This window comes from Taudactylus pleione, unplaced genomic scaffold (assembly GCF_031769625.1).
Source record: "Taudactylus pleione unplaced genomic scaffold, aTauple2 ptg000278l, whole genome shotgun sequence".
In the NCBI taxonomy this organism is placed as follows: Eukaryota; Metazoa; Chordata; class Amphibia; order Anura; family Myobatrachidae; genus Taudactylus; species Taudactylus pleione.
Window position 1 is genome coordinate 2403773 of NW_028284680.1, and position 26585 is coordinate 2430357.

Genomic DNA, 26585 nt, shown 5'->3' on the forward strand with positions numbered 1-26585 from the left:
GTGATTTACGGTATCATGTCTGATGAGGAGACTGAGCGCTCTGTGGCTCCTGTGCTATTTTCCTGCAGACGTTGTGCTGCTGGAGTTGATGGGGAGGACTTATCTCAGGATGGTCTGTGCGGGCGGTGCCAGCTGGTACCGGGCCCCTCCAACCCCCCTGTATCACAGGACCCTCCTTGGGCGATGTTTTCACAGGTGCTGGCATCTATTGCGGACCGGTTATCGGTCCCATCAGCGGTCCCTTCTAGGGCGTTACCGCAGCCCACCATCCCCCATTCCCCGAGGGTTCCACAAATGTTGCGGTCTTCCCCCGGGGCCCAGACTGTGGGTCCTTACTCGGGACTGCCTGTGTATGTGCAGTCTTCCCCAGGGACGCGTCAGTCTGTAGTGCCTTTGCAGAGTTTTGCTCCGACGGCTCCTCCGCCTTGGGTGGATGTTCTATCCAGCTCCGTACAGAGTCTGGCGGCTTCATCCTCGGCGTTTCACTCCATGTTGCAAGGTGATGTGCCACCAAGGGTGTCTAAACGTCCGGTTGTGAGTTCACTAGCTGCGCAGTTGTCGGACTCGGAAGTGTCCTCAGATGATGGAGAAATCCATGAGGACTCTGACTCTGATGTCATGGGGCAGGAGGTGGAAGCTAAGTCCTCCATTAATGTTCCAGCCTTAGTTAGGGCGGTGCGGGCTATCCTACATGTTGAGGATGATGCGCCGGCTCCTAGGTCGAAGTTTCCTAATTTTAAAAAGGCCAAGGTAACCTCAACTGTGTTCCCCCTGTCTGATCAATTATCGGATCATATGGCGGCGGCCTGGCAATTACCTAGTAAGAGGTTCCATCCACAGAAGAGGTTGGCGGCGAACTATCCTTTTCCTGAAGCTCATTGCAGGAAATGGGAAACTCCGCCGGCGGTGGATTCCCACGTTACCCGCTTGATCAAAAGCGCGACGCTGCCATTGCCGTCTATCTCCTCTTTGAAGGATCCCACGGACAGGAAGGTGGAGACTTGTTTAAAGTCCATTTATTCTCTTTCCGGGGCGGTGGCTCGCCCGTCCATGGCTATCTCCTGGGTGGCTAAAGCCATTGAGGTATGGGCCAATGCCTTGGAGGATACCTTTCCTGATGAGGCTCCGGATATCCAGAGAGCGTTAGTGGGACAGATGCGGGATGCAGCTTCCTATATTGGGGAAGCGTCTTTGGATGCCAGCCTGCTCACTTCTAGGGTGTCGGCTGCAGCGGTGTCTGCTCGGCGCTCCCTGTGGCTGAGGTCCTGGAGGGCTGATGCAGATTCAAAAAAGGGTCTGGAGGCCTTGCCTTTTAATGGTGATTTACTATTTGGTCCGGATTTGGACAGAATAGTGGATACTTTGGCTAAGTCCAAGTCGGCTTTTCTCCCTTCGGCCTCTGCGCCGGCTAAAGTGAGGAGCTCTGCCTTTCGGTCCTTTCGGGTTCAGGGTAAGGCCAAGGGCCAGTCCTTCCCGAGACATTCGGCGACCAAGGCCGCACCCAAGCCCAAGAAGCAGGCATGGAGTGCTCGGCGCCCTTCTTCCAAGCAGGAGGATAAGCCTGCTGCCTGATGGGACGGGCCTCTCTCTGGGGGACCCCAGAGTGGGAGGCCGACTTCTCCAATTCGCCCAGTGTTGGCACAATACCACCACGGATGCCTGGGTTCGAGAAGTAGTCTCTCAGGGGTACGCCATGTCTTTTCGGTTCAGGCCGCCCCACCAGTTTTTCTGTACGAGTCCTTCTCTGGACAAGACCAAAGCTGGTCAGATTCAGGTAGCTATAGAATCCTTGCTACAAGCAGGGGTCATTGTTCCCGTTCCGCAGTCTCAGCGCGGGACGGGGTACTATTCTACTCTGTTTCTGGTACAGAAACCCAATGGTTCTCATCGCCCTATCCTGAATTTGAAGTCTCTGAACAGATACCTCAGAGTTCCCAGGTTCAGGATGGAAACGTTACGTTCCATCATTCTGGCGATGGAACCCGGGGATTATATGGTCTCCCTCGATATCCAGGACGCCTATCTCCATGTGCCCATAGCACCGGCACATCAGCGGTATCTGAGGTTTGCTATCCTGAACCATCACTACCAATTTCGGGCGTTGCCTTTTGGCCTTTCCACGGCTCAGAGGGTGTTCACCAAGGTGATGGCGGTTATGGCTGCCCACCTTCGGGGTCAGGGTCTACGTCTGTTGCCGTACCTGGACGATCTTCTGCTGCTGGCGAGCTCCCCGGAGGTGCTTCTTCGACATCTCCACCTGACCATTGCTTGTCTTCAAGCACACGGGTGGTTGATAAACTGGAAGAAGTCCTCCCTGATTCCATCACAGCGGATGGTTCATTTGGGAGCCCTGCTGGATTCTCGTCAGCAGCGGATTTTCCTGACTCCAGAGAAGGTCTCCTCCCTGCAGCTGCGGATACACAGTTGCCTGAGCAGTTGCCGCCTGTTGGTCCATTCAGCTATGAGAGTTCTGGGGTCCATGGTGTCGACATTCGACATGGTGGAATTTGCCCAGTTCCATTCCCGGCCCCTGCAGGGGCTGATTCTATCGGAATGGAACGGGTTACCTCACCGGATCCGCTCTCAGATGCTGGTGTTGTCCGCGGAGGTTCGGCAGTCTTTGGCTTGGTGGCTTCAGACGGCGCATCTGGTCGAGGGGCGCCCCTTTTGGATCCCGGACTGGGTCCTGCTCACGACGGATGCCAGTCTTCGGGGTTGGGGGGCAGTGACCGGCTCATTATCGCTTCAGGGTCGTTGGTCCGCGGAAGAAGCACTTCTCCCCATCAACATCCTGGAACTGCGGGCTGTGTACAGGGCCCTGCAGTCGTCCGGCCCCGCTCTTCACGGAAGGGCGGTTCAGGTGCAGTCCGACAACGCCACCACGGTGGCGTACATCAACCACCAAGGGGGAACTCGCAGTCGGGCAGCAATGTCGGAGGTGTCTCGCATTCTTGCTTGGGCGGAGTGTCACGTTCCAGCGATCTCGGCAGTCTTCATTCCCGGAGTCCTCAATTGGGAGGCGGACTTCCTCAGCCGTCACGATGTGCATCCCGGGGAATGGTCGCTTCACCCAGAGGTGTTTCAGCTACTCGTGGACAGGTGGGGGCTGCCGGAGCTGGACTTGATGGCCTCCCGTCACAATCACAAGTTGCCCGTTTACGGGTCAAGGACAAGAGACGCAGGCGCCTGTCTGGTAGACGCTCTGTCGGTGAAATGGACGTTTCACCTGGCGTATCTGTTTCCTCCGATATCCTTACTTCCTCGGGTTCTGCGGAAATTCAAGCAGGACGGCGGCACGCTCGTGCTGGTGGCTCCGGCGTGGCCCAGACGTCCTTGGTACTCCGATCTGAGGTGCCTCTCCATCGACGCTCCGTACCGTCTTCCTCAGCGTCGGGACCTGTTGTCTCAGGGGCCCTGCCTTTACCCGGATCTGGGTCGGCTGTCTTTGACGGCGTGGCTCTTGAGACAGCCGTCTTGAGGTCTAGGGGTTTCTCCAGTTCAGTGATTGGTACCATGCTTAGGGCACGCAAGCCTGCTTCCGCGCGGATTTACCACAGGGTGTGGCGCACTTATTTTCAGTGGTGTGAATCCAGAAACTATGATCCGCAGGTGTTCCGGGTTTCCAGAATCTTGGAATTTCTTCAATCGGGTTTGGACCTCGGCTTACGCCTGGCCTCTCTGAAGGTTCATGTGTCTGCTTTGTCCGTGTGGTTTCAGCGACGGATTGCTACACTGCCAGATGTTTACACCTTTTTCCAAGGTGTTCTCAGGATCCAGCCTCCCTTCGTGCCTCCGGTGGCTCCGTGGGACTTGACGGTGGTACTGAGGGTCTTGCAGGGTCCTCCTTTTGAGCCGCTTGAGTCGGTGGAGCTCAAGTGGCTGACGTTTAAGACCATTTTTCTCCTGGCAATTTCTTCGGCCAGGAGGGTTTCAGAATTGGGGGCGCTTTCCTGTCGCCCTCCTTTTCTGATTTTTCACCAGGACAGGGCAGTGCTCCGCACGCGTCCTGAGTTTTTGCCCAAAGTGGTTTCAAAGTTCCACATTAATCAGGAACTTGTTGTGCCAGCTTTTCAGTCACCTGATCTTTCTGCTGGTGAGGCTTCCTTGGATGTGGTCCGGGCACTTAGAATCTATGTGGACCGGACTGCTTCGGTTAGGAAGTCGGATTCTTTGTTTGTCCTCTTCGGTTTTCACAAGAGGGGTTGGCCTGCCAACAAGCAAACGTTAGCCCGTTGGCTTCGTTCAGTTATTTGTGAGGCTTATGCGCAGGAGGGTTTACCTGTGCCAGCCTCTGTTAAGGCTCATTCCACTCGTTCTGTGGGTCCCTCTTGGGCTGCTAGACGTGGCGCCTCCGCTGTTCAGCTGTGTAAGGCGGCTACTTGGTCTTCAATTCAGACGTTTTTGAGGTTTTATGCATTTGACACCTTCGCCTCTCAGGATGCATCCTTTGGGCGCCGGGTACTCCTTTCAGCACAGGAGCGTCCCCGCCCTTAGTTGAACTGCTTTGGGACATCCCCAAGGTCAACCCTGTGGACCCCCTATGGACCCTGAAGTAGAAAACAAGAGATATGGTAAGAACTTACCTTTGTTATCTCTGTTTCTACGAAGTCCATAGGGTCCACAGGGCGCCCGCCCTGACGCACCTGGCTTCAAATGGGCTGTGTGGCTGGTCACCGGTTTTCCGTCTCCCATTTCTGTGAGTATGGTTTCTTGTGTGTTCCAGTCTTCCTTCTCTCTGTTTAGTCTCCTCCGGCCTTAGCTGCTTACCAACTGAGGTGCCTGTGGCCGGGGCGGGGTATAGAGGAGGACGGACCCAAGTGCATCCTGGGAGCAGCAAAGCTTTAACTGCGTGGTGCCCGTGGATCCAGATCCAGCTATACCCCAAGGTCAACCCTGTGGACCCTATGGACTTCGTAGAAACAGAGATAACAAAGGTAAGTTCTTACCATATCTCTTGTTGTCCCCTCAGTACCAGCGGCCTGTTATACTGCCTGTAATACTGTCCTCTCCTTCTCCTGATACATCACAGACTATCTGTATATATGTAGTGTCCCCTCAGTACCAGCGGCCTGTTATACTGCCTGTAATACTGTCCTCTCTTTCTCCTGTAGGAGCTGCTGAATGAGGTTTGCAGTGACCTGGTATCTGCTAGTGAAGCGCACATTTCCTCTGTGGTGATGGCCGACTCGCGAGATGCGCAGTTTGATCAGGAACTGATGGTCAGTGTGGTTCCTCATATGTCCATGTAGCTGGTTTCTAACCTAACCTGGTATATCTGCTTACTAATGTCTGAATTCAATTACAGCGCTACCTGTACTACGCCAGCCATGCTGTAATGTCAGGTGTGTCCTGTGCTCTGTCACTATAAAGAGGGGACACACTAGAGATATAGGTATCATGGCAATTCACTATTCTGTGGTGCTTAGGTGGTTCTGGTTATTGCCTTTTTCTGATTTTTATCAGACCGCGCCTAGAGTATACGGTGCACCGCGCCTAGAGTATACGGTGCACAGCGCCTGCAAATTATAGAATATGTACGCATCTTCCACCATATTGTACTGGCCTTTTCTTCTTTCTGTTGTATAGTAGCGCTGTACTTATACATTTTATTCTGACTCCTGTCTCTTTATAGTTACCAGGTGTTTTGGATAAAATAAACTCCTTATTCTGTATCTCACATTGGGTATTTATTAATAAGAACCTGTAGAAGGTTCATAAATGAAGCTGGAGTAAGTGTTCCGTACGTAGAGCCTGCCGGCCTCATAGTGTGTCATGTTGTCCTCAGGTCCGACACCTATTCACCCTGGGGGAAGCCGCCCAGCTGTGCCCAGCGCGGGTGGAGAAACGCGTCTTGCTTCTGGTACAGTCCATTTTGGTCACCTTGCCTGCAGAACAGAGTGAGCTTATCTACATTTGCTGCATAGAGATTACCGTAGAGCTGTTGGCGTTCTCCAAATGACTGAAACCCTGTTTTCCCGCTACCTAGATTCCTGCGTCTCTGAGAATACGGATGTTCCGCTCTCACAGCCACAGTCACAACCACTTTCCCAGTTTCGAGGGTCCACTATGCCACCTCTGGTCCGGGCTCACGCCTTTATCACACTCGGTAAGAGACCTCTTCCACAAGGAGAGAGCTTTGGTCTGGGAGAAGGTGATTATATAACTCTACATTTCTCTGTTATAGAGGGACATAATGTGTTGTGTATGGGAGACTAGGCCCTGGATGCTGTACTCCTCCTCCCTTAACCCTCTTTCTACTTCAGGGTCCATAGGGGTCCACAGGGTGACCTTGGGGGTATAGCTGGATCCTCGGGCACCACGGAGTTAAAGCTTTTAGCTGCTCCCAGGATGCACTTGGGTCCAACCTCCCCTATACCCCGCCCCCGAGCCACAGGCACCTCAGTTTAAGATGGTGCCCGGCCGGAGTCGGGTCACCCTGCGGGGGGGGCTGCAGGAGCAGCCCCCTAAAGCTTTTTATTTAACTAGGTTAAATTTATTTTTACACTAGTTTTGTTCTCCAGAGCGGCAGCGCTGGGCTGTCTGTACAGACGCCCACGCTGCCACTCCTTCTCCCTGCTGGCGCCGCGACGCCAGCACTGAACTGGGGTTCGCGGCGGGGGAAGCCAGAGTCTGTACTAGCAGGACTCTGGTTTCCCCCGGGACTGCTGCTGGAAGACGCCGGGGAGCTTAAGGTGAGCCGCGCACCGCTGATTAGCGGCAGTGCGCGGGTAATGCCTTTTTATATGCAGTCCCATGCCCCCGGTCTAGGGGACAGACCGGGGGCGCTAGCGGTGGCGGCGGGCCCCCCCCCTTTGGGAGTGATACCCCGCCAGACCACTAGACCACCAGGGTAAATTAAGCGGCAAGCGGGATGCCGCAACCTTGGGGGTTAAATATGCTAGCCAGGGGAGGAAGCCTTCCCTGTCATCGGCTCCTCCCCTCAGCTCAGCGCGCCTTTCAGCTCGGAGTCTGGCGTCGCTGAGCTGCAGATTACTCGGGCCACTCCTCCTCTGAGGTCTCCAGCGGCCATTTTCTTACTGGCAGCGCAGATGTTTCAGGCAGCACGCGGACCGGACCCCCTGTGTACCTCTCCCCCGACAAGGACAGCGTACACAGCACTATAGCCCTCCCAGACACTGAATCTGGGCTGGTTGATTGTAGTGGAAAGGTGCAGTGAGTATATCTTCCTGCATGGTATGTGACTTTGGCTAGTGCTGCTGTCTGGGTCTTTTTTCTACTTACTGTCAGCCTGTACCTATCCCTTTCCTTCTCCTACAAGCCCTACAGGTGTGCGGGGGAAGGGTGTTTCTACTGACCTCTCTTATATAGATCACGTATTTGTGAGGTCCGTCACATACAGTTGTGTGCTACACAGTACCATATTGTGGGCTGTTGTTCAGCACACTGGTGAGTGCGCACGTTTTCTTCCTAAGTCATGTCTGAGGAGGAGATTGAGCACTCCGGGGCTCCGGCATTGTTCTCCTGCAGGCGCTGTTCTGCAGGAGTGGATAGGGAGGATTTGTCACAGGACGGCCTGTGCGGACGGTGCCAGGCGGTCCCTGGTACGTCTAAACCTCCCATGTCGCAGGAGCCACCATGGGCGATGTTTTCCCAGGTGCTGGTGTCCATCGCGGACCGTCTGTCGGTCCCGACTGCCGCCCCTACTAGGGCGTTGCCCCAGCCTGCCATCCCCCATTCCCTGGGTGTCCCACAATTATTGCAGACTCCCCCGGGGTCTCAGCCTGTTGGTCCCTATGCGGGGTTGCCAATGTATATTCAGTCCACCCCTGTGGCACAGCCGGCTGTGGTGCCGTTTCAGGCTCCTGTGACAGCTCCTCCACCCTGGGTGGATGCGCTTTCCCACACTGTCCAAGATTTGGCGGCAGCTTCTTCGGCTTTTCAGTCGATGTTGCGCAGTGACGTGCCCTCCAGGGCGTCTAAACGCTCAGTCATGGCACAGGCTGCGCATCTTTCGGATTCTAAGGGGTCCTCGGATGATGGTGAGGTGCAGGATGACTCAGCCTCAGATGCCTCAGTCCAGGAGGTAGACACTAAGTCTTCCATCAATGTGCGGGCTCTGGTTAAGGCGGTGCGGGCCATTCTTCTGGTTGAGGCACCCGCTCCCAAGTCAAGGTATCCTAGTTTTAAAAAAGCTAAGGTTACTTCTACAGCGTTCCCCTTGTCTGATCAGTTGAATGATCACATGGCGGTGGCCTGGCAGACGCCCAGTAAGCGTTTCCTGCCACAGAAACGCTTGGCGTCCAATTATCCATTCCCAGAAGCACATTGTAAGAAATGGGAAACTCCGCCTGCAGTCGATTCCCATGTAACACGCCTCATCAGGAGTGCTACTTTGCCGTTGCCGTCTATATCCTCGCTGAAGGATCCTACGGACAGGAAGGTGGAGACTTGTCTAAAGTCTATTTATTCTCTCTCAGGGGCTGTAGCCCGGCCGTCCATGGCCATCTCCTGGGTGGCCAAGGCCATTGAGGGTTGGGCCAACGCCTTGGAGGATACGTTTACGGATGAAGCTCCGGACGTCCAGAGGGCGTTGTTAGGACAGATGAGAGATGCTGCCTCCTACATTGGAGAAGCATCTTTGGATGCTAGCCTGTTGACCTCTAGGGTTTCGGCGGCAACAGTGTCTGTTCGTAGATCCTTGTGGTTGTGGTCTGGGAGAGAAGACGCGGATTCAAAGAAAGGCTTGGAGGCCTTACCTTTTAATGGAGAATTACTATTTGGTCCGGACCTGGACAAAATAGTAGATACCCTGGCAAAATCCAAGTCAGCCTTCCTCCCTTCAGCTACTACACCTGCTAAGGTACGGAGCTCGGCGTTTCGTTCCTTTCGGGTTCAGGGCAAGGCAAAGGGTCAGTCCTTCCCGAGGCAGTCCGCACCCAAGACCGCCTCAAAGCCAAAGAAGCAAGCCTGGAGTGCTAGGCGCCCTTCTTCCAAGCCAGAAGATAAGCCTTCTGCGTGATGGGACGGGCCTCCCTCTGGGGGACCCCAGAGTGGGAGGCCGACTTCTTCAATTCGCCCAGTGATGGCACAATACCACCACGGATGCCTGGGTGCGAGAAGTGGTCTCCCAGGGGTACGCCCTGTCTTTTCGGCACAGGCCGCCTTGCCAGTTTTTTTGCACAAGTCCTTCTCAGGACAAAACCAAGGCCTTGCAGGTTCAGGAAGCCATAGAGGCCTTGCTGACGGCGGGGGTCATTATACCCGTACCACAGTCTCAACGTGGGATGGGGTATTACTCTACGCTGTTTCTGGTGCAGAAACCCAATGGCTCTCATCGCCCCATCCTCAATTTGAAGTCCCTGAACAGATTTCTCAGGGTTCCCAAATTCAGGATGGAAACTTTGCGTTCCATCATACTGGCGATGGAACCGGGGGATTATATGGTCTCCCTGGATATCCAGGACGCCTACCTCCATGTGCCTATAGCAACATCGCACCAACGGTTTCTGCGGTTTGCTATTCTCCACAACCACTACCAATTCAGGGCTCTACCCTTTGGTCTCTCCACGGCACCAAGGGTATTTACCAAGGTGATGGCGGTCATGGCGGCTCACCTTCGGAGCCAGGGGATACGGTTGCTACCGTATCTAGACGACGACCTCTTGCTGGCAAGCTCCCCGGAGGTACTGATCCAGCATCTCCACCTGACGGTCGCTTGTCTACAGGCGCACGGCTGGTTGATCAACTGGAAGAAATCCTCCCTCATCCCATCACAACGGATGGTTCATTTGGGGGCCCTGCTGGACTCTCGTCAGCAACGGATTTTTCTGACTCCGGAGAAGGTCTCCTCCTTACAGCTGCGGATTCACAGTTGTCTGAGCAGTGGCAGAGTGTCGGTGCACTCAGCGATGAGAGTTTTGGGGTCCATGGTGTCGGCATTCGACATGGTGGAGTTTGCCCAGTTCCATTCCAGGCCCCTGCAGGAGCTGATTCTTTCGGAATGGAACGGATTGCCACACAGGATCCGCTCTCAGATGCTGGTGTTGTCCTCGGAGGTGCGTCTGTCCCTAGCCTGGTGGCTGCAGACAACTAATCTCCTAGAGGGGCGCCCCTTTTGGATCCCGGAATGGGTTCTGCTCACGACAGATGCCAGTCTCCGGGGTTGGGGGGCGGTGACAGGCTCCTTGTCACTTCAGGGTCGTTGGTCGGCGGAGGAAGCGATTCTTCCCATCAACATCCTGGAACTGCGGGCAGTATACAGAGCCCTGCAGTCGTCCGGCACCGCTCTTCACGGAAGGGCCGTTCAGGTGCAGTCGGACAACGCCACCACGGTGGCGTACATCAATCACTAGGGAGGGACTCGCAGTCGAGCTGCGATGTCGGAGGTGTCCCGCGTCCTGGCTTGGGCGGAGCGCTATCTTCCAGCTCTCTCGGCAGTTTTCATCCCAGGAGTCCTCAATTGGGAGGCAGAGTTCCTCAGCCGTTACGACGTGCATCCCGGGGAATGGTCGCTTCATCCAGAGGTATTCCAACTACTCGTGGACAAGTGGGGGCTGCCAGAGCTGGACCTGATGGCGTCCCGTCACAATCACAAGCTGCCTGTGTACGGGTCAAGGACAAGGGACGCAGGCGCAAGTCTGATAGACGCGCTGTCGGTGAAATGGCTGTTTCAACTGGCTTACTTGTTCCCTCCGATATCTCTGCTGCCTCGGGTCCTGCGCAAGTTCAAACAGGACGGAGGCACACTGATCCTGGTGGCCCAGAAGGCCGTGGTACTCCGATCTGCGGAACCTGTCCATCGACGCTCCGTACCTCCTACCTCAACGGCGGGACCTGTTGTCTCAGGGGCCCTGTCTTCACCCAGATCTGGGTCGACTATCTTTGACGGCGTGGCTCTTGAGACAGCCGTCCTGAGGTCTCGGGGCTTTTCTAGCTCCGTTATTACCACCATGCTGAGGGCGCGCAAGCCTGCTTCCGCGAGGATCTATCACAGAGTGTGGCACACTTACTTTCAGTGGTGCGAGGCCAGAAACTATGATCCCCAGGTGTTCCGGGTTTCGCGTATTCTGGCTTTCCTTCAGTCGGGTTTGGACTTAGGATTACGTCTTTCTTCACTGAAGGTACACGTGTCTGCTCTGTCGGTGTGGTTCCAGCGCAGGATCGCTGCTATGCCGGACGTACACACCTTTTTCCAGGGTGTTTTGAGAATCCAGCCTCCCTTTGTGCCACCTGTGGCCCCGTGGGATTTGGCGGTGGTTCTTCGGGCCTTACAGGGTCCTCCTTTTGAGCCCTTGGAGTCAGTGGAGCTCAAGTGGCTAACTTTTAAAACTGTTTTCCTCTTGGCAATTGCTTCTGCCAGGAGGGTTTCAGATTTGGGGGCGCTTTCTTGTAGCCCCCTTTTCTGATTTTTCATCAGGACAGAGCGGTGCTTCGCACTCGTCCTGATTTCCTGCCTAAGGTGGTTTCCAGGTTCCACATTAATCAGGAAATTGTTGTACCAGCCTTTCAGTCACCTGATCTTTCGGCTGGGGAGACTTCCTTAGACGTTGTCCGGGCACTCCAGGTTTATGTGGACCGGACTAGTTCTGTGAGGAAGTCGGATTCTTTGTTTATCCTCTTTGGTTTTCACAAGAGGGGTTGGCCTGCCAACAAACAGACTCTAGCCCGTTGGCTTCGTTCTGTTATTATTGAGGCTTATATGCGGGAGGGTTTACCTGTTCCAGCCTCTGTTAAGGCTCATTCCACTCGGTCCGTGGGTCCTTCTTGGGCTGCTAGCCGTGGCGCCTCTGCTGTTCAGCTCTGTAAGGCGGCCACCTGGTCTTCCATTCAGACCTTTTTGAGGTTCTATGCGTTTGACACCTTTGCCTCTCAGGATGCATCCTTTGGGCGCCGGGTACTCCTATCAGCACAGGAGCGTCCCCGCCCTTAGTTGGACTGCTTTGGGACATCCCCAAGGTCACCCTGTGGACCCTGAAGTAGAAAACAAGAGATATGGTAAGAACTTACCTTTGTTATCTCTGTTTCTACGAAGTCCATAGGGTCCACAGGGCGCCCGCCCTGACGCAGCTGGCTTCAAATGGGCTGTGTGGCTGGTCACCGGTTTTCCGTCTCCCATTTCTGTGAGTATGGTTTCTTGTGTGTTCCAGTCTTCCTTCTCTCTGTTTAGTCTCCTCCTCCTGCCTTGGCTGCTTACCAACTGAGGTGCTGTGGCCGGGGGCGGGGTATAGAGGAGGACGGACCCAAGTGCATCCTGGGAGCAGCTAAAGCTTTAACTGCGTGGTGTCCATGGATCCAGATCCAGCTATACCCCAAGGTCAACCCTGTGGACCCTATGGACTTCGTAGAAACAGAGATAACAAAGGTAAGTTCTTACCATATCTCTTGTTTTTTCCTAGCTCCTAGATTAGCATTTGCCATCAGTAAATGGTTTGAGGTTAAATACAACAAACTCCTGTTTTCCTGCCTGTAATACAGAAGACACAATTGATGGGGGTGTCCTAGAGCCGCTGTCACTGGAGGGAAACGGTGCCTGGAAAGGATCTCATTTCTGGAGGCCTTATTGCCAAAGGTAGCCCCCAGCTTGCAAACATTGTGCTGGGAGGACCAGGTGGCAACATTACAGACCTGGTCTGGGGAAGCCTGTACAGCACAACTCAAGAGGTAAAAAGCTTCTTTATGGAGTGTGCAGTCAACCCTGGTGCCAGAATTTCCCTGATGTGGTGTAAGCCCAGGGGTCCTCAACTCCAGTCCTCAAATACCCCCGACAGGTCATGTTTTGTAGATACCTGCAATCATGCAAGGTGAGTTAACGTATTTTTAGAGGTCAGAAATTGTTCCACCTGCTTCCAAAGACAGAAATCCACAGAAACATGACCTGTCTGGGGGTACTTGAGGTTTGAGGTTGAAAACCACCAATGGGTAACTGGCTCCAGCAGGTGATCGTCTGACGGGAGCTGCGTTTCCAGTAGCTATCGAAACAGGTGGTCAGTCAGTACTGGAACTCCTTGGTCCTGGAAGGAAAACCTGCAAATACTAAACCACATGAGGGGGGAATAACGACAACCTTTTTCGATGAAAGGAAGACACCGTTCAATAGGCCACCAGGCCTGAATGGAGACCTCCATGAAGGAATAGGAGCAGATGACTTGTGGTGGGAACCCTTGTTCCTTGGAGCAGACCATGTCCTCCGTAGCACTTACCCAGATGTAATCCACCTCCTAGTATACCCTGGGGATGTAGACCAGTGAGATGGGTGGGTTTTTTTGCCCCCAGACATCACAGGTTTTTCATGACCTGGTTGTTTCCCAATTACACATTCCACCCAAAAGAGGTAACACACATCCCATAGATGGTGAAAATCCACCTCTCAAAGGAGGTCACAGTTAAATGAGGGGAGGGGGGATAAATGTAACTGTACGAAGCCCTATATTCTGCGCAATCTCTTGCTAACACGCTGTGGCGATGGCCTCAGTGGCGACAGAAGCATCGGCGTGTAATGTGGGAATAAACGCGGCACTCCTTAGGTTTTACATGTTTAGCAGTTACCCTATAGGTAATATCGGATCCTTTCTTACGTGTTCCTGTGACTGTTTTGGGTTTAGCAGTGATTGTGGCCACCCTGGGGGGAGGACATTAGATATAGTGAAAGTTAAATATCCAGCTGGCACTTGTTATCCTAATCTGGGGAGTCCTAATTCTGCTCCGTGATTGGTTAGGGGTCCTAAGGGGAGCATTCAGCGCTGAATTTAGATGGGCGACTGGTAACACATGATGACTACACTCTCCCCTCAGCCATGGTATTCCTACAAGGCTCTTGTTTTATAGTAACCATTGGAATAGAGCACAGAGAAGGCCGTTCCTCTGGATTAAGTAAAGGTGTCTGAGATAATTTAGTGCGGTTTCTCGTTCAGGAAAGTTGTGCCTCCAGCATGAAGACCTCGCTAAGAAATGCGTACCCGCTCTCGCCCGAGAACTAGAGGTGTGTGATGACGTCGCCATCCGGAACAACGTGATTATCGTAATCTGTGACCTGTGTATCCGTTACACCACCATGGTAGACCGATACATCCCCAACGTGTCCGTCTGCCTCCGAGACAGAGACCCCTTTATCCGGAAGCAGACGCTTATCATGCTGACCAACCTGCTGCAGGTGAGATGTCCTCAGAAGTCCTAAGTAAAGTGTCCCCGTAATATGCTGGCGCTTACGTTTCCCTGCAGCTGGTTACATGGTGCCGGAGAGCAGGCCTTATATAGACGGGCGTATATCCTGAGCCTAAACTATGTTCTATTGTATTGAAATGAAGATTAGGCTTGGATAGTGAGAGCAGCATATTCTATAAATTACCGTTCCCTGCCTGTAACACTGCTGAAAGACACTACAGCTATATAGCGAGGTTACTTGTAATATTAGCTTTTGGCTGCTTTCATATCTAGTTGGCCAAACTTTTCCTGCTCTAGCTTGATTTTGCAAAAAAAAATAAATAATAATATTATGGTTGCTCATATCAGCTTAATGACATTGCACAGGTGCTTGTAAAGGGCGGAGTTTACACTGAACACAGAAAAAAAGGATTTGCCCCCCAGCACACTGTAGAAAAATCAACAAAAAATACTTAAATCCGACATGATAGAGATTCAGAGGTATAAGTTTGCAAATATATGAATAAGCGCCAGGCCAATCGTCAAGGCTCCTCTATACTGGCATCCCTAACATTCAGGGGTTCACGTCCGAGAAGCAAGGTGCCCCAAGAAAATTCTAGCCAAGGACCATCCCCAGGGCATCACACAAAAAGGGGAAAAAAGGTGATAGTGAAGTGTAAAGGATAGATGTGTAAGGATAAAATTTAAATCAATAAGTGTTAATGAAATGTGAAAGAATTAAAACAACATAAATAATAAACAATTAGAAAAGTGATAAAAATATTCTATGTGAATTAAGTGGTGATGCCCTGAAAAAGGTCCAGCCAGAGCAACTCCGGGGGCCCCACTCCCAAACGCTCACCCCAAAATAATTATTGCTACATAATAGTAGCACCCACTCTGGGTCATAGAATTACAAATTGGTGTACTGCATAATAACAGCACATGTATAAGCTGAGAGCTGACTCACCTTGGAGTTACCCCAGAAACCTCCACATGGCATTGTTGATTTTGCATTTATCGGATTATTAGTGCCTGGTGTATGTATGTATAAGCGCTGCCCTATAGAAACGTTTAGGGACGTTTCTGAAAGTGACCGATTGTCCTCGACATGGGAACAACTTTTAGCTGCGCTTTATAGATATAAGAGGACTGGCTGAGAGTATATAATGGGTATACCGATATAATGATAGAACAATATACTGAAAATACTGAGGCCAATTTCCCTTCATCCTCAGGAGGAGTTCGTGAAATGGAAAGGTTCCCTCTTCTTTCACTTCGTCAGCGTTCTGGTGGACCCAGACCCGGAAATCGCCAAGTAAGTCCTCGCGACGTTGGAAGGCTGTGATCTCCTGTTCTTTGTGGCTGCTTTACACCTGTTCTCCTCCTTTTACACCGAAGGCTCGGAGAGTTCTGTCTGGTTCATCTTCTGCTGAAAAGGAACCCGGTGATGTTCTCCCAGCATTTCATCGAATGCATTTTTCACTTTAATTCCTACGAGAAACACGAGAAGTACAACAAGTTTTCGCAGACCGAGAGGTGAGGGTTCCACCTTCCAGCCTCCTGGTTACATAGTTTCCTAAATCTATAGTTCGCTCCTTTTTTCCGATTTTCCTAACATCTGTTCCTCGTTTTAGGGAGCGGAAGCTCTTCTCTTTCAAAGGGGCAGAGAACAAGGGGAAACGCATGAAGATCTACAAATTCCTGCTCGAGCACTTCACAGACGAGCAAAGGTTTAATCTGACCACGAAGATCAGCCAGAACGTTCTAGGTATGTCCTACACCCCTTTCCGTGTTCTAGATCTGATCGGCTCTTCTCTTGTATGGGGGCGGCACAAATCGAGACCTGTTCTTCATGACCAGGAGCATCTTCTGTTCTTCCCATCTGACGCAGCTTGTTTTGTGGACGAGGTTTTACCGACGGACATGGAGGCCAATGAGCTGCTCTCGGACATCTTTGAGATCATGAGCTGCAAGGAGATCAAGTTGTCGGCCATGAGATCTAAGCCCGGGGAGGACGTTGGTGGGGAGGACGATGAAATGGCGATGGCCAATGTGGTCATTCAGGTGGCGCAGAAGAAATTAATCTCCCAGGTAAGAAATATTAATAATTCACCCCAAATCTCTTTACTTTAACTTTGTTGGAGGGGCGGAGAGGTTTTGCCCGTGATCAAGAGCAGGTAATGTTTGTTAGGGCAGGCAAGCATTTCCAGCTTAGCATTAGAATTATGACGCCTTTAATGCTGCCATATAATCGCCAGCATAAAGATAATGACCGGTTGTAGCAATATAGGTAGTAAACGCATTTCTGCGCCATTTTAAGTGCTATTCGTTCGCATTGTTTTCATGGCGTTTATTGACACTACAAGTAATTGTATTCTCTCCGCCAAGGTTCAAAAGAAGAATTTCATAGAAAACATCATCCCCATAATCTCCTCGCTGAAGGGCTTCCTGGAGCAGCAGCGAATCCCGGCGCTGCGCGACCTCATGAATTACCTGCGGGTAAGTGGGCTCTGCGAGGAATCTAGAGAATGCGAGTGATGATGCTGAACCCCCTGGGTCACGTTAGGTGGTCTCTCCCCTCCGGCAGGAGATGATGGAAGATTACAGGGATGAGATTAAGGATTTCTTTGCCGGTGACAAACAGTTGGCCGCAGAGCTGGAGTACGACATGAAGAAGTACGAGGAGCAGCTGGCGCTGGAGAAGGGACAAAGCGAGCAGGCAGTCGCCGGTGTGAGTCCAGAGGCCGTTGTACCTGGCAGTCCGCAGGTGAGGACGTAGCCACTGTTTGGGGGGGTGCCTGTACTATGCGGGGGCATCATACAACAATGGCACTGTAACCAGCAATGGTCTCAGATGGGCAGTGTCTGTACTGGTCATAATTCCGCTTAGTGACCGATTTATGCACATACGTAGGGCGTCGTCTGACACCTCTCCTATACTTTTTGGACCTGGCCATGTTTTATTATACCCGGCCCCCAATGATGATGCACGTTCCCTCTAATCCACGCCTACATCCATACTATTGAGTCATGAGCACAGCTCAGTAAGAGTGACAGGAGAGCACTTGGAGAAGATAAGGGGATTGTGGGGAATAGAAGACAAAGAATGGCACCTCCACTGAGCTGGGCTCTGTAGACTTCTTAGCTTAGTCATAAAATGATATGGTCTTAGAGCTTGGATATTACATAGATTCATTCCCTAATATTAGACGAAGACCATAGGAGACAGTAAATTAAAATGTCCTTTCGTTTTCCTTTGAATGTCTTGGCTTAGACTATTAGATCCGTTCTGCCTGTATCAAGCTTCCATATCGGCTGGGACGGTTACAGGAGTATTTCTGGGGCTCAGTTAGGGAATTTTCCAGCTGTCCTTGTCCTCATCATTTTCCTCCTCCTCATTGTGCTGTTTCCAGGGCTCCTCTCCTGCCGGGAACCTCAGTGCTCACAGATCTCCTCTGTCCACTATAGAGGAGGCGACGGGGGGAGCTGCACCTTCCACACCCATTACGATGCCCCGGGTCGGCGTTCTGGCAGGACCGGTCACCAGGCCCAGGTAAAGAGACTGTCCCGAGTTATGAGGTATCCCGTTGGAAGACGGAAGTGCTGACGTGTCGGTTGTCTTGCAGGCAGATGTCGCTCAGCACTGTCGCTATCCTGAACTCCGCCAGGAAGACCGTGGAGGGCAACTTAAAGCCACGGAGCAAGAGTATTGGGGCGCAGCCTGCGACGCCGTCCCCCTCCAGCATGAGCGGAAGTAAGCTAGGTAAGGATCAGATGGGAAGTGTGACACCCATGCAGCGTTCACGGGTGATGGTTCCGGAAGTCTCCTTTTTCTGGGTGTACACAGAGATATTAGTAATAGGCACGCGATAAGGGAGTGACTGACAATATACATCACACGGTGTAACAGCATGTAATACGGCTGCCGGTCACCGTCCCCCACACTGACATGTCATCGTCTCAGGAACTTGTCCAAACAGAAGTTAGTGGAGATGCTCGTTGTGCAATTGCTAATAACCTTACACACCAGGCCAATCATTATACACCATACACACTTACACACCAGGCCAATGATTACACACCATACACACCAGGCCAATCATTATACACCATACTCACTTTACACACCAGGCCAATCATTATACACCATACACACCAGGCCAATCATTATACACCATACACACTTACACACCAGGCCAATGATCACACATCATACACACCTTACACACCAGGCCAAACATACACCTTACACACCAGGCCAATCATTGTACACCATACACACTTACACACCAGGCCAATGATCACACATCATACACACCAGGCCAATCATTATACACCTTACACACCAGCCCAATCATTATACACCTTACACACCAGGCCAATCATTATACACCTTACACACCAGGCCAATCATTATACACCTTACACACCAGGCCAATCATTATACACCTTACACACCAGGCCAATGATTACACCCCATACATACTTACACACCAGGCCAATCATTGTACACCATACACACCAGGCCAATGATTACACACCAGGCCAATCATTATACACCTTACACACCAGGCCAATCATTATACACCTTACACACCAGGCCAATCATTATACACCTTACACACCAGGCCAATCATTATACACCTTACACACCAGGCCAATGATTACACCCCATACATACCTACACACCAGGCCAATCATTGTACACCATACACACTTACACACCAGGCCAATGATTACACACCAGGCCAATCATTATACACCTTACACACCAGGCCAATGATCACACATCATACACACCAGGCCAATCATTATACACCTTACACACCAGGCCAATCATTATACACCTTACACACCAGGCCAATCATTATACACCTTACACACCAGGCCAATCATTATACACCTTACACACCAGGCCAATCATTATACACCTTACACATCAGGCCAATCATTATACACCAGGCCAATGATTACACCCCATACATACTTACACACCAGGCCAATCATTGTACACCATACACACTTACACACCAGGCCAATGATTACACACCAGGCCAATCATTATACACCTTACACACCAGGCCAATGATTACACCCCATACATACTTACACACCAGGCCAATCATTGTACACCATACACACTTACACACCAGGCCAATGATTACACACCAGGCCAATCATTATACACCTTACACACCAGGCCAATGATTACACCCCATACATACTTACACACCAGGCCAATCATTGTACACCATACACACCAGGCCAATGATCACACATCATACACACCAGGCCAATGATTACACACCAGGCCAATCATTATACACCTTACACACCAGGCCAATGATCACACATCATACACACCAGGCCAATCATTATACACCTTACACACCAGGCCAATCATTATACACCTTACACACCAGGCCAATGATTATACGTTATACACGTCCGGGGTGATATGTCACCAGTCATTATACATTGCAGCACCCTATAGGGTAAAGGGATGAACACTGAGCAGATGTGAGTGGTCTGATCTGTGGCTTTAGTGCGTCGCTATAACGGGGGTAAGTAATGTGTGGCACTCAAGCTGCTGTGGAACTACACAGCCCAGCTTGTCTGATATATACTTAGATCTATATATATATATATATATATATATATATATATATATATAGTAACGTAGTCACTGGGGGGGGGGAGGGGGGTGATCTGCAATCGGGGTAACACAGCCGCCTGTATGTGGTCAGTGCATGGCTTATGTCCTGCTAAGAAAGGAGTGAGCAGTGCCCTAAGCCAGTGACAGCTGCTGTAACGATGCTGATAGCTTGCATGCTAGTCGGTGAGTAAAGCCGCTGTCATCCATTGTTACATTAACGCCTGGTGAGGGACCATTTCCATCCTTCTTCCCGCACAATGTACAGAGAGATATAAAACTGCAACTTCAGCATTTCTCACCCGTTGGTTTTATTTTTGTTCTTTGCAGATTCATTCCGCAGTTTGGACCAGAAATCCAATGTGACACTAGAGGGAAGAGCAATCAGTACCCCCGACCGTAAGTATGCAGGGAATACTGAGATCCTATGCTGCATACAGGGACAGCGTGCGACCTAGAGGGCTTTCAGGGAATACTGTGAGATCCTATGCTGCATATGGTGATAGTGTGCCACCTAGAGGGCTTTCAGGGAATACTGTGGGATCCTATGCTGCATATGGTGATAGTGTGCCACCTAGAGGGCTTTCAGGGAATACTGTGGGATCCTATGCTGCATATGGTGATAGTGTGCCACCTAGAGGGCTTTCAGGGAATACTGTGGGATCCTATGCTGCATATGGTGATAGTGTGCCACCTAGAGGGCTTTCAGGGAATACTGTGGGATCCTATGCTGCATATGGTGATAGTGTGCCACCTAGAGGGCTTTCAGGGAATACTGTGGGATCCTATGCTGCATATGGTGATAGTGTGCCACCTAGAGGGCTTTCAGGGAATACTGTGGGATCCTATGCTGCATATGGTGATAGTGTGCCACCTAGAGGGCTTTCAGGGAATACTGTGGGATCCTATGCTGCATATGGTGATAGTGTGCCACCTAGAGGGCTTTCAGGGAATACTGTGGGATCCTATGCTGCATATGGTGATAGTGTGCCACCTAGAGGGCTTTCAGGGAATACTGTGGGATCCTATGCTGCATATGGTGATAGTGTGCCACCTAGAGGGCTTTCAGGGAATACTGTGGGATCCTATGCTGCATATGGTGATAGTGTGCCACCTAGAGGGCTTTCAGGGAATACTGTGGGATCCTATGCTGCATATGGTGATAGTGTGCCACCTAGAGGGCTTTCAGGGAATACTGTGGGATCCTATGCTGCATATGGTGATAGTGTGCCACCTAGAGGGCTTTCAGGGAATACTGTGGGATCCTATGCTGCATATGGTGATAGTGTGCCACCTAGAGGGCTTTCAGGGAATACTGTGGGATCCTATGCTGCATATGGTGATAGTGTGCCACCTAGAGGGCTTTCAGGGAATACTGTGGGATCCTATGCTGCATATGGTGATAGTGTGCCACCTAGAGGGCTTTCAGGGAATACTGTGGGATCCTATGCTGCATATGGTGATAGTGTGCCACCTAGAGGGCTTTCAGGGAATACTGTGGGATCCTATGCTGCATATGGTGATAGTGTGCCACCTAGAGGGCTTTCAGGGAATACTGTGGGATCCTATGCTGCATATGGTGATAGTGTGCCACCTAGAGGGCTTTCAGGGAATACTGTGGGATCCTATGCTGCATATGGTGATAGTGTGCCACCTAGAGGGCTTTCAGGGAATACTGTGGGATCCTATGCTGCATATGGTGATAGTGTGCCACCTAGAGGGCTTTCAGGGAAAACTGTGGGATCCTATGCTGCATATGGTGATAGTGTGCCACCTAGAGGGCTTTCAGGGAATACTGTGGGATCCTATGCTGCATATGGTGATAGTGTGCCACCTAGAGGGCTTTCAGGGAATACTGTGGGATCCTATGCTGCATATGGTGATAGTGTGCCACCTAGAGGGCTTTCAGGGAATACTGTGGGATCCTATGCTGCATATGGTGATAGTGTGCCACCTAGAGGGCTTTCAGGGAATACTGTGGGATCCTATGCTGCATATGGTGATAGTGTGCCACCTAGAGGGCTTTCAGGGAATACTGTGGGATCCTATGCTGCATATGGTGATAGTGTGCCACCTAGAGGGCTTTCAGGGAATACTGTGGGATCCTATGCTGCATATGGTGATAGTGTGCCACCTAGAGGGCTTTCAGGGAATACTGTGGGATCCTATGCTGCATATGGTGATAGTGTGCCACCTAGAGGGCTTTCAGGGAATACTGTGGGATCCTATGCTGCATATGGTGATAGTGTGCCACCTAGAGGGCTTTCAGGGAATACTGTGGGATCCTATGCTGCATATGGTGATAGTGTGCCACCTAGAGGGCTTTCAGGGAATACTGTGGGATCCTATGCTGCATATGGTGATAGTGTGCCACCTAGAGGGCTTTCAGGGAATACTGTGGGATCCTATGCTGCATATGGTGATAGTGTGCCACCTAGAGGGCTTTCAGGGAATACTGTGGGATCCTATGCTGCATATGGTGATAGTGTGCCACCTAGAGGGCTTTCAGGGAATACTGTGGGATCCTATGCTGCATATGGTGATAGTGTGCCACCTAGAGGGCTTTCAGGGAATACTGTGGGATCCTATGCTGCATATGGTGATAGTGTGCCACCTAGAGGGCTTTCAGGGAATACTGTGGGATCCTATGCTGCATATGGTGATAGTGTGCCACCTAGAGGGCTTTCAGGGAATACTGTGGGATCCTATGCTGCATATGGTGATAGTGTGCCACCTAGAGGGCTTTCAGGGAATACTGTGGGATCCTATGCTGCATATGGTGATAGTGTGCCACCTAGAGGGCTTTCAGGGAATACTGTGGGATCCTATGCTGCATATGGTGATAGTGTGCCACCTAGAGGGCTTTCAGGGAAAACTGTGGGATCCTATGCTGCATATGGTGATAGTGTGCCACCTAGAGGGCTTTCAGGGAATACTGTGGGATCCTATGCTGCATATGGTGATAGTGTGCCACCTAGAGGGCTTTCAGGGAATACTGTGGGATCCTATGCTGCATATGGTGATAGTGTGCCACCTAGAGGGCTTTCAGGGAATACTGTGGGATCCTATGCTGCATATGGTGATAGTGTGCCACCTAGAGGGCTTTCAGGGAATACTGTGGGATCCTATGCTGCATATGGTGATAGTGTGCCACCTAGAGGGCTTTCAGGGAAAACTGTGGGATCCTATGCTGCATATGGTGATAGTGTGCCACCTAGAGGGCTTTCAGGGAATACTGTGGGATCCTATGCTGCATATGGTGATAGTGTGCCACCTAGAGGGCTTTCAGGGAATACTGTGGGATCCTATGCTGCATATGGTGATAGTGTGCCACCTAGAGGGCTTTCAGGGAATACTGTGGGATCCTATGCTGCATATGGGGACATTGCGCCATCTAGTGGTCGTTGCAGTGGATGTCAGCGATCACATTCAAGAGGACCCAGTCACTAGACATGATATTGCTCAGAGGAGCCATGCTGGATATCAAAGGAATCAATTGCAGATTTTATAGGTATTTAATGCTTTTAATGTATTTTGCTTAGGTTTCATTAGAAGTCCACATTATATACACACACTCTTCATGCTGGCTTCTATTCACTTTGTGTGTAAGTGACCAGTTCCTAGTGATTGTCAGTTATATCATTGTGTGTTTTGTGCTTTGCAGGGACTATTCATAATGTCACTTTTGGAGCTGGAGTCAGTTATATCGGTTCAAACCAAACCATCAACGCTTCCCGGGACCAGGAGGGAGACGTCTTGTGTATAATGTCGCCAGACAAGCCGTAAGTGTTGTATAATTTGTGGTATAAAATCAGACTCGAGAAACAGTCACAGCGCTGTATAAAGTGTGTCACACCTGGGATACAGTCACAGCGCTGTATAATGTGTGTCACACCTAAGATACAGTCACAGCGCTGTATAATGTGTGTCATACCTAGGATACGGTCACAGCGCTGTATAATGTGGGTCACACCTGGGATACAGTCACAGCGCTGTATAAAGTGTGTCACACCTAGGATACAGTCACAGCGCTGTATAATGTCACACCTAAGATACAGTCACCGCGCTGTATAATGTGGGTCACACCTGGGATACAGTCACCGCGCTGTATAATGTGGGTCACACCTGGGATACAGTCACCGCGCTGTATAATGTGGGTCACACCTGGGATACAGTCACAGCGCTGTATAATGTGGGTCACACCTGGGATACAGTCACAGCGCTGTATAATGTGGGTCACACCTAGGATACAGTCACAGCGCTGTATAATGTCACACCTAAGATACAGTCACAGCACTGTATAATGTGTGTCACACCTAAGATACAGTCACAGCGCTGTATAATGTGTGTCACACCTAGGATACAGTCACAGCGCTGTATAATGTGTGTCACACCTAGGATACGGTCACAGCGCTGTATAATGTGGGTCACACCTGGGATACAGTCACAGCGCTGTATAAAGTGTGTCACACCTAGGATACAGTCACAGCGCTGTATAATGTCACACCTAAGATACAGTCACAGCACTGTATAATGTGTGTCACACCTAAGATACAGTCACAGCGCTGTATAATGTGTGTCACACCTAGGATACAGTCACAGCGCTGTATAATGTGTTTCACACCTAGGATACGGTCACAGCGCTGTATAATGTGGGTCACACCTGGGATACAGTCACAGCGCTGTATAAAGTGTGTCACACCTAGGATACAGTCACAGCGCTGTATAATGTCACACCTAAGATACAGTCACCGCGCTGTATAATGTGGGTCACACCTGGGATACAGTCACAGCGCTGTATAATGTGGGTCACACCTGGGATACAGTCACAGCGCTGTATAATGTGCGTCACACCTAGGATACAGTCACAGCGCTGTATAATGTCACACCTAAGATACAGTCACCGCGCTGTATAATGTGGGTCACACCTGGGATACAGTCACAGCGCTGTATAAAGTGTGTCACACCTAGGATACAGTCACAGCGCTGTATAATGTCACACCTAAGATACAGTCACCGCGCTGTATAATGTGGGTCACACCTGGGATACAGTCACCGCGCTGTATAATGTGGGTCACAGCGCTGTATAATGTGCGTCACACCTAGGATACAGTCACAGCGCTGTATAATGTCACACCTAAGATACAGTCACAGCACTGTATAATGTGTCACACCTAGGATACAGTCACGGCGCTGTATAAAGTGTGTCACACCTGGGATACAGTCCCAGCGCTGTATAATGTGGGTCACACCTGGGATACTGTCACACTCATAGTCATTCTGTCCCTTGTACGGTGTATATATAAGGCAGGCACTCTGTCCCTTGTACGGTGTATATATAAGGCAGACGTTCTGTCCCGTGTACTGTGTGTATATAAGGCAGACGTTCTGTCCTTTGTACTGTGTGTATATAAGGCAGACGTTCTGTCCCGTGTACTGTGTATATATAAGGCAGACGTTCTGTCCCTTGTACTGTGTATATATAAGGCAGACGTTCTGTCCCTTGTACGGTGTGTATATAAGGCAGACGTTCTGTCCCGTGTACTGTGTGTATATAAGGCAGACGTTCTGTCCCTTGTACTGTGTATATATAAGGCAGACGTTCTGTCCCTTGTACGGTGTATATATAAGGCAGACGTTCTGTCCTTTGTACTGTGTGTATATAAGGCAGACGTTCTGTCCCGTGTACTGTGTGTATATAAGGCAGACGTTCTGTCCTTTGTACTGTGTATATATAAGGCAGGCAGTCTGGTTGTTATACACATGAGGCTCTGCTTGCTATCTGCTGTACCCACTACTGCTGCGGCGCTGGTTATACTTAGTCTGCGGCTTTTTTCCCCCTCTCTTAGGGAGCCGCAGCCCCGGCAGTGGAACGTGGAGTCACCGGCGCAGAGGAGAAGTAACCGCCGTCAGCCGTCAGGACGTGCTCCGCTCAGACCAACCAACTAGAACATGTTGGATATATTGGGGGACACAAGTGTCACGTTATTGGCTCCCCCAGTCTCGCCTTACATTGTGTTCATACTTCCATGTCCGTTTCCCTGTGTATATATCGCTGCTCGACTTTTGTACGATTTTGTGTAACCATGTCGCTAATTTGCAATGTTCATTTTATGCAGAGATCAGACTATAGCACAGACACCTGCTGTATTCGTTTTACGGTGCTTTCATGTATTAAAGGGCTGCAGTCTGACGCGTCCTGCTAATCTGTGTGTAAGGTCGGGGAACGGGCTGATTATTAGATCCTCATTCTGCGCTGCGGTTCTGCTGTTGCACTCGGCTGCTGTGCGGAGCCTTATGGAGCGTACACATGGTCAGATTTGTCAGATGAACGACTAAACGATTTGAACGATTTTACCAAAGTTTTGAACGATTTTTGACTGCATTAAAATGAATGGAATCGTCCAAGTCTGACTGCAAACCCATCAGATGTCAGAAATCGTTATCTGACAAACGGGAACGCGCATCGTTGATCGTCCGTCGTTCAGGCATGTCAGATATGAACGATTTTCCTTCAGATATGAACGACTGAACGATTTTTAAATCGTTATCGTTCATATCTGAAGGAAAAATCTGATCGTGTGTATGCACCATTAGTATGGTATTATCCAGGGTTTTCACGACCCAACCACGGTCCTCAAGGCACACTAACAGTCCAGGTTTTAGGGATAGCCATACTTGAGCACAGGTAACTTAATTAGTTCCTCAGTTATTTGATTGAACCATCTGTGCACAATCATGGATATCACTAATACCAGGACTGTTAGTGTGCCCTGAGGACCGAGGTTGGGAATCACTGCTATACTCAGTGTAAGCTAAAAGCTTACCT

At 50.7% G+C, this 26585-nt stretch overlaps 1 protein-coding gene across 1 annotated transcript in view; it reads left to right on the forward strand.

The window, feature by feature from the left end:
• Positions 1-26162, forward strand: part of NCAPD3 (non-SMC condensin II complex subunit D3) — an 84798-nt gene extending 58636 nt beyond the window's left edge. The window contains exons 20-34 of the mRNA XM_088481760.1: positions 5112-5219; positions 5786-5897; positions 5987-6106; positions 13872-14110; positions 15339-15418; positions 15502-15639; positions 15738-15871; positions 15995-16194; positions 16492-16602; positions 16691-16870; positions 17517-17656; positions 17730-17866; positions 20087-20155; positions 23421-23538; positions 25606-26162. Coding sequence (XP_088337886.1) covers positions 5112-5219; positions 5786-5897; positions 5987-6106; positions 13872-14110; positions 15339-15418; positions 15502-15639; positions 15738-15871; positions 15995-16194; positions 16492-16602; positions 16691-16870; positions 17517-17656; positions 17730-17866; positions 20087-20155; positions 23421-23538; positions 25606-25705 — 1986 coding nt within the window. The 3' untranslated portion in view covers positions 25706-26162. The remainder of the gene's footprint in view (positions 1-5111; positions 5220-5785; positions 5898-5986; positions 6107-13871; positions 14111-15338; positions 15419-15501; positions 15640-15737; positions 15872-15994; positions 16195-16491; positions 16603-16690; positions 16871-17516; positions 17657-17729; positions 17867-20086; positions 20156-23420; positions 23539-25605) is intronic.
• The last annotated feature ends 423 nt before the right edge of the window (positions 26163-26585 follow it).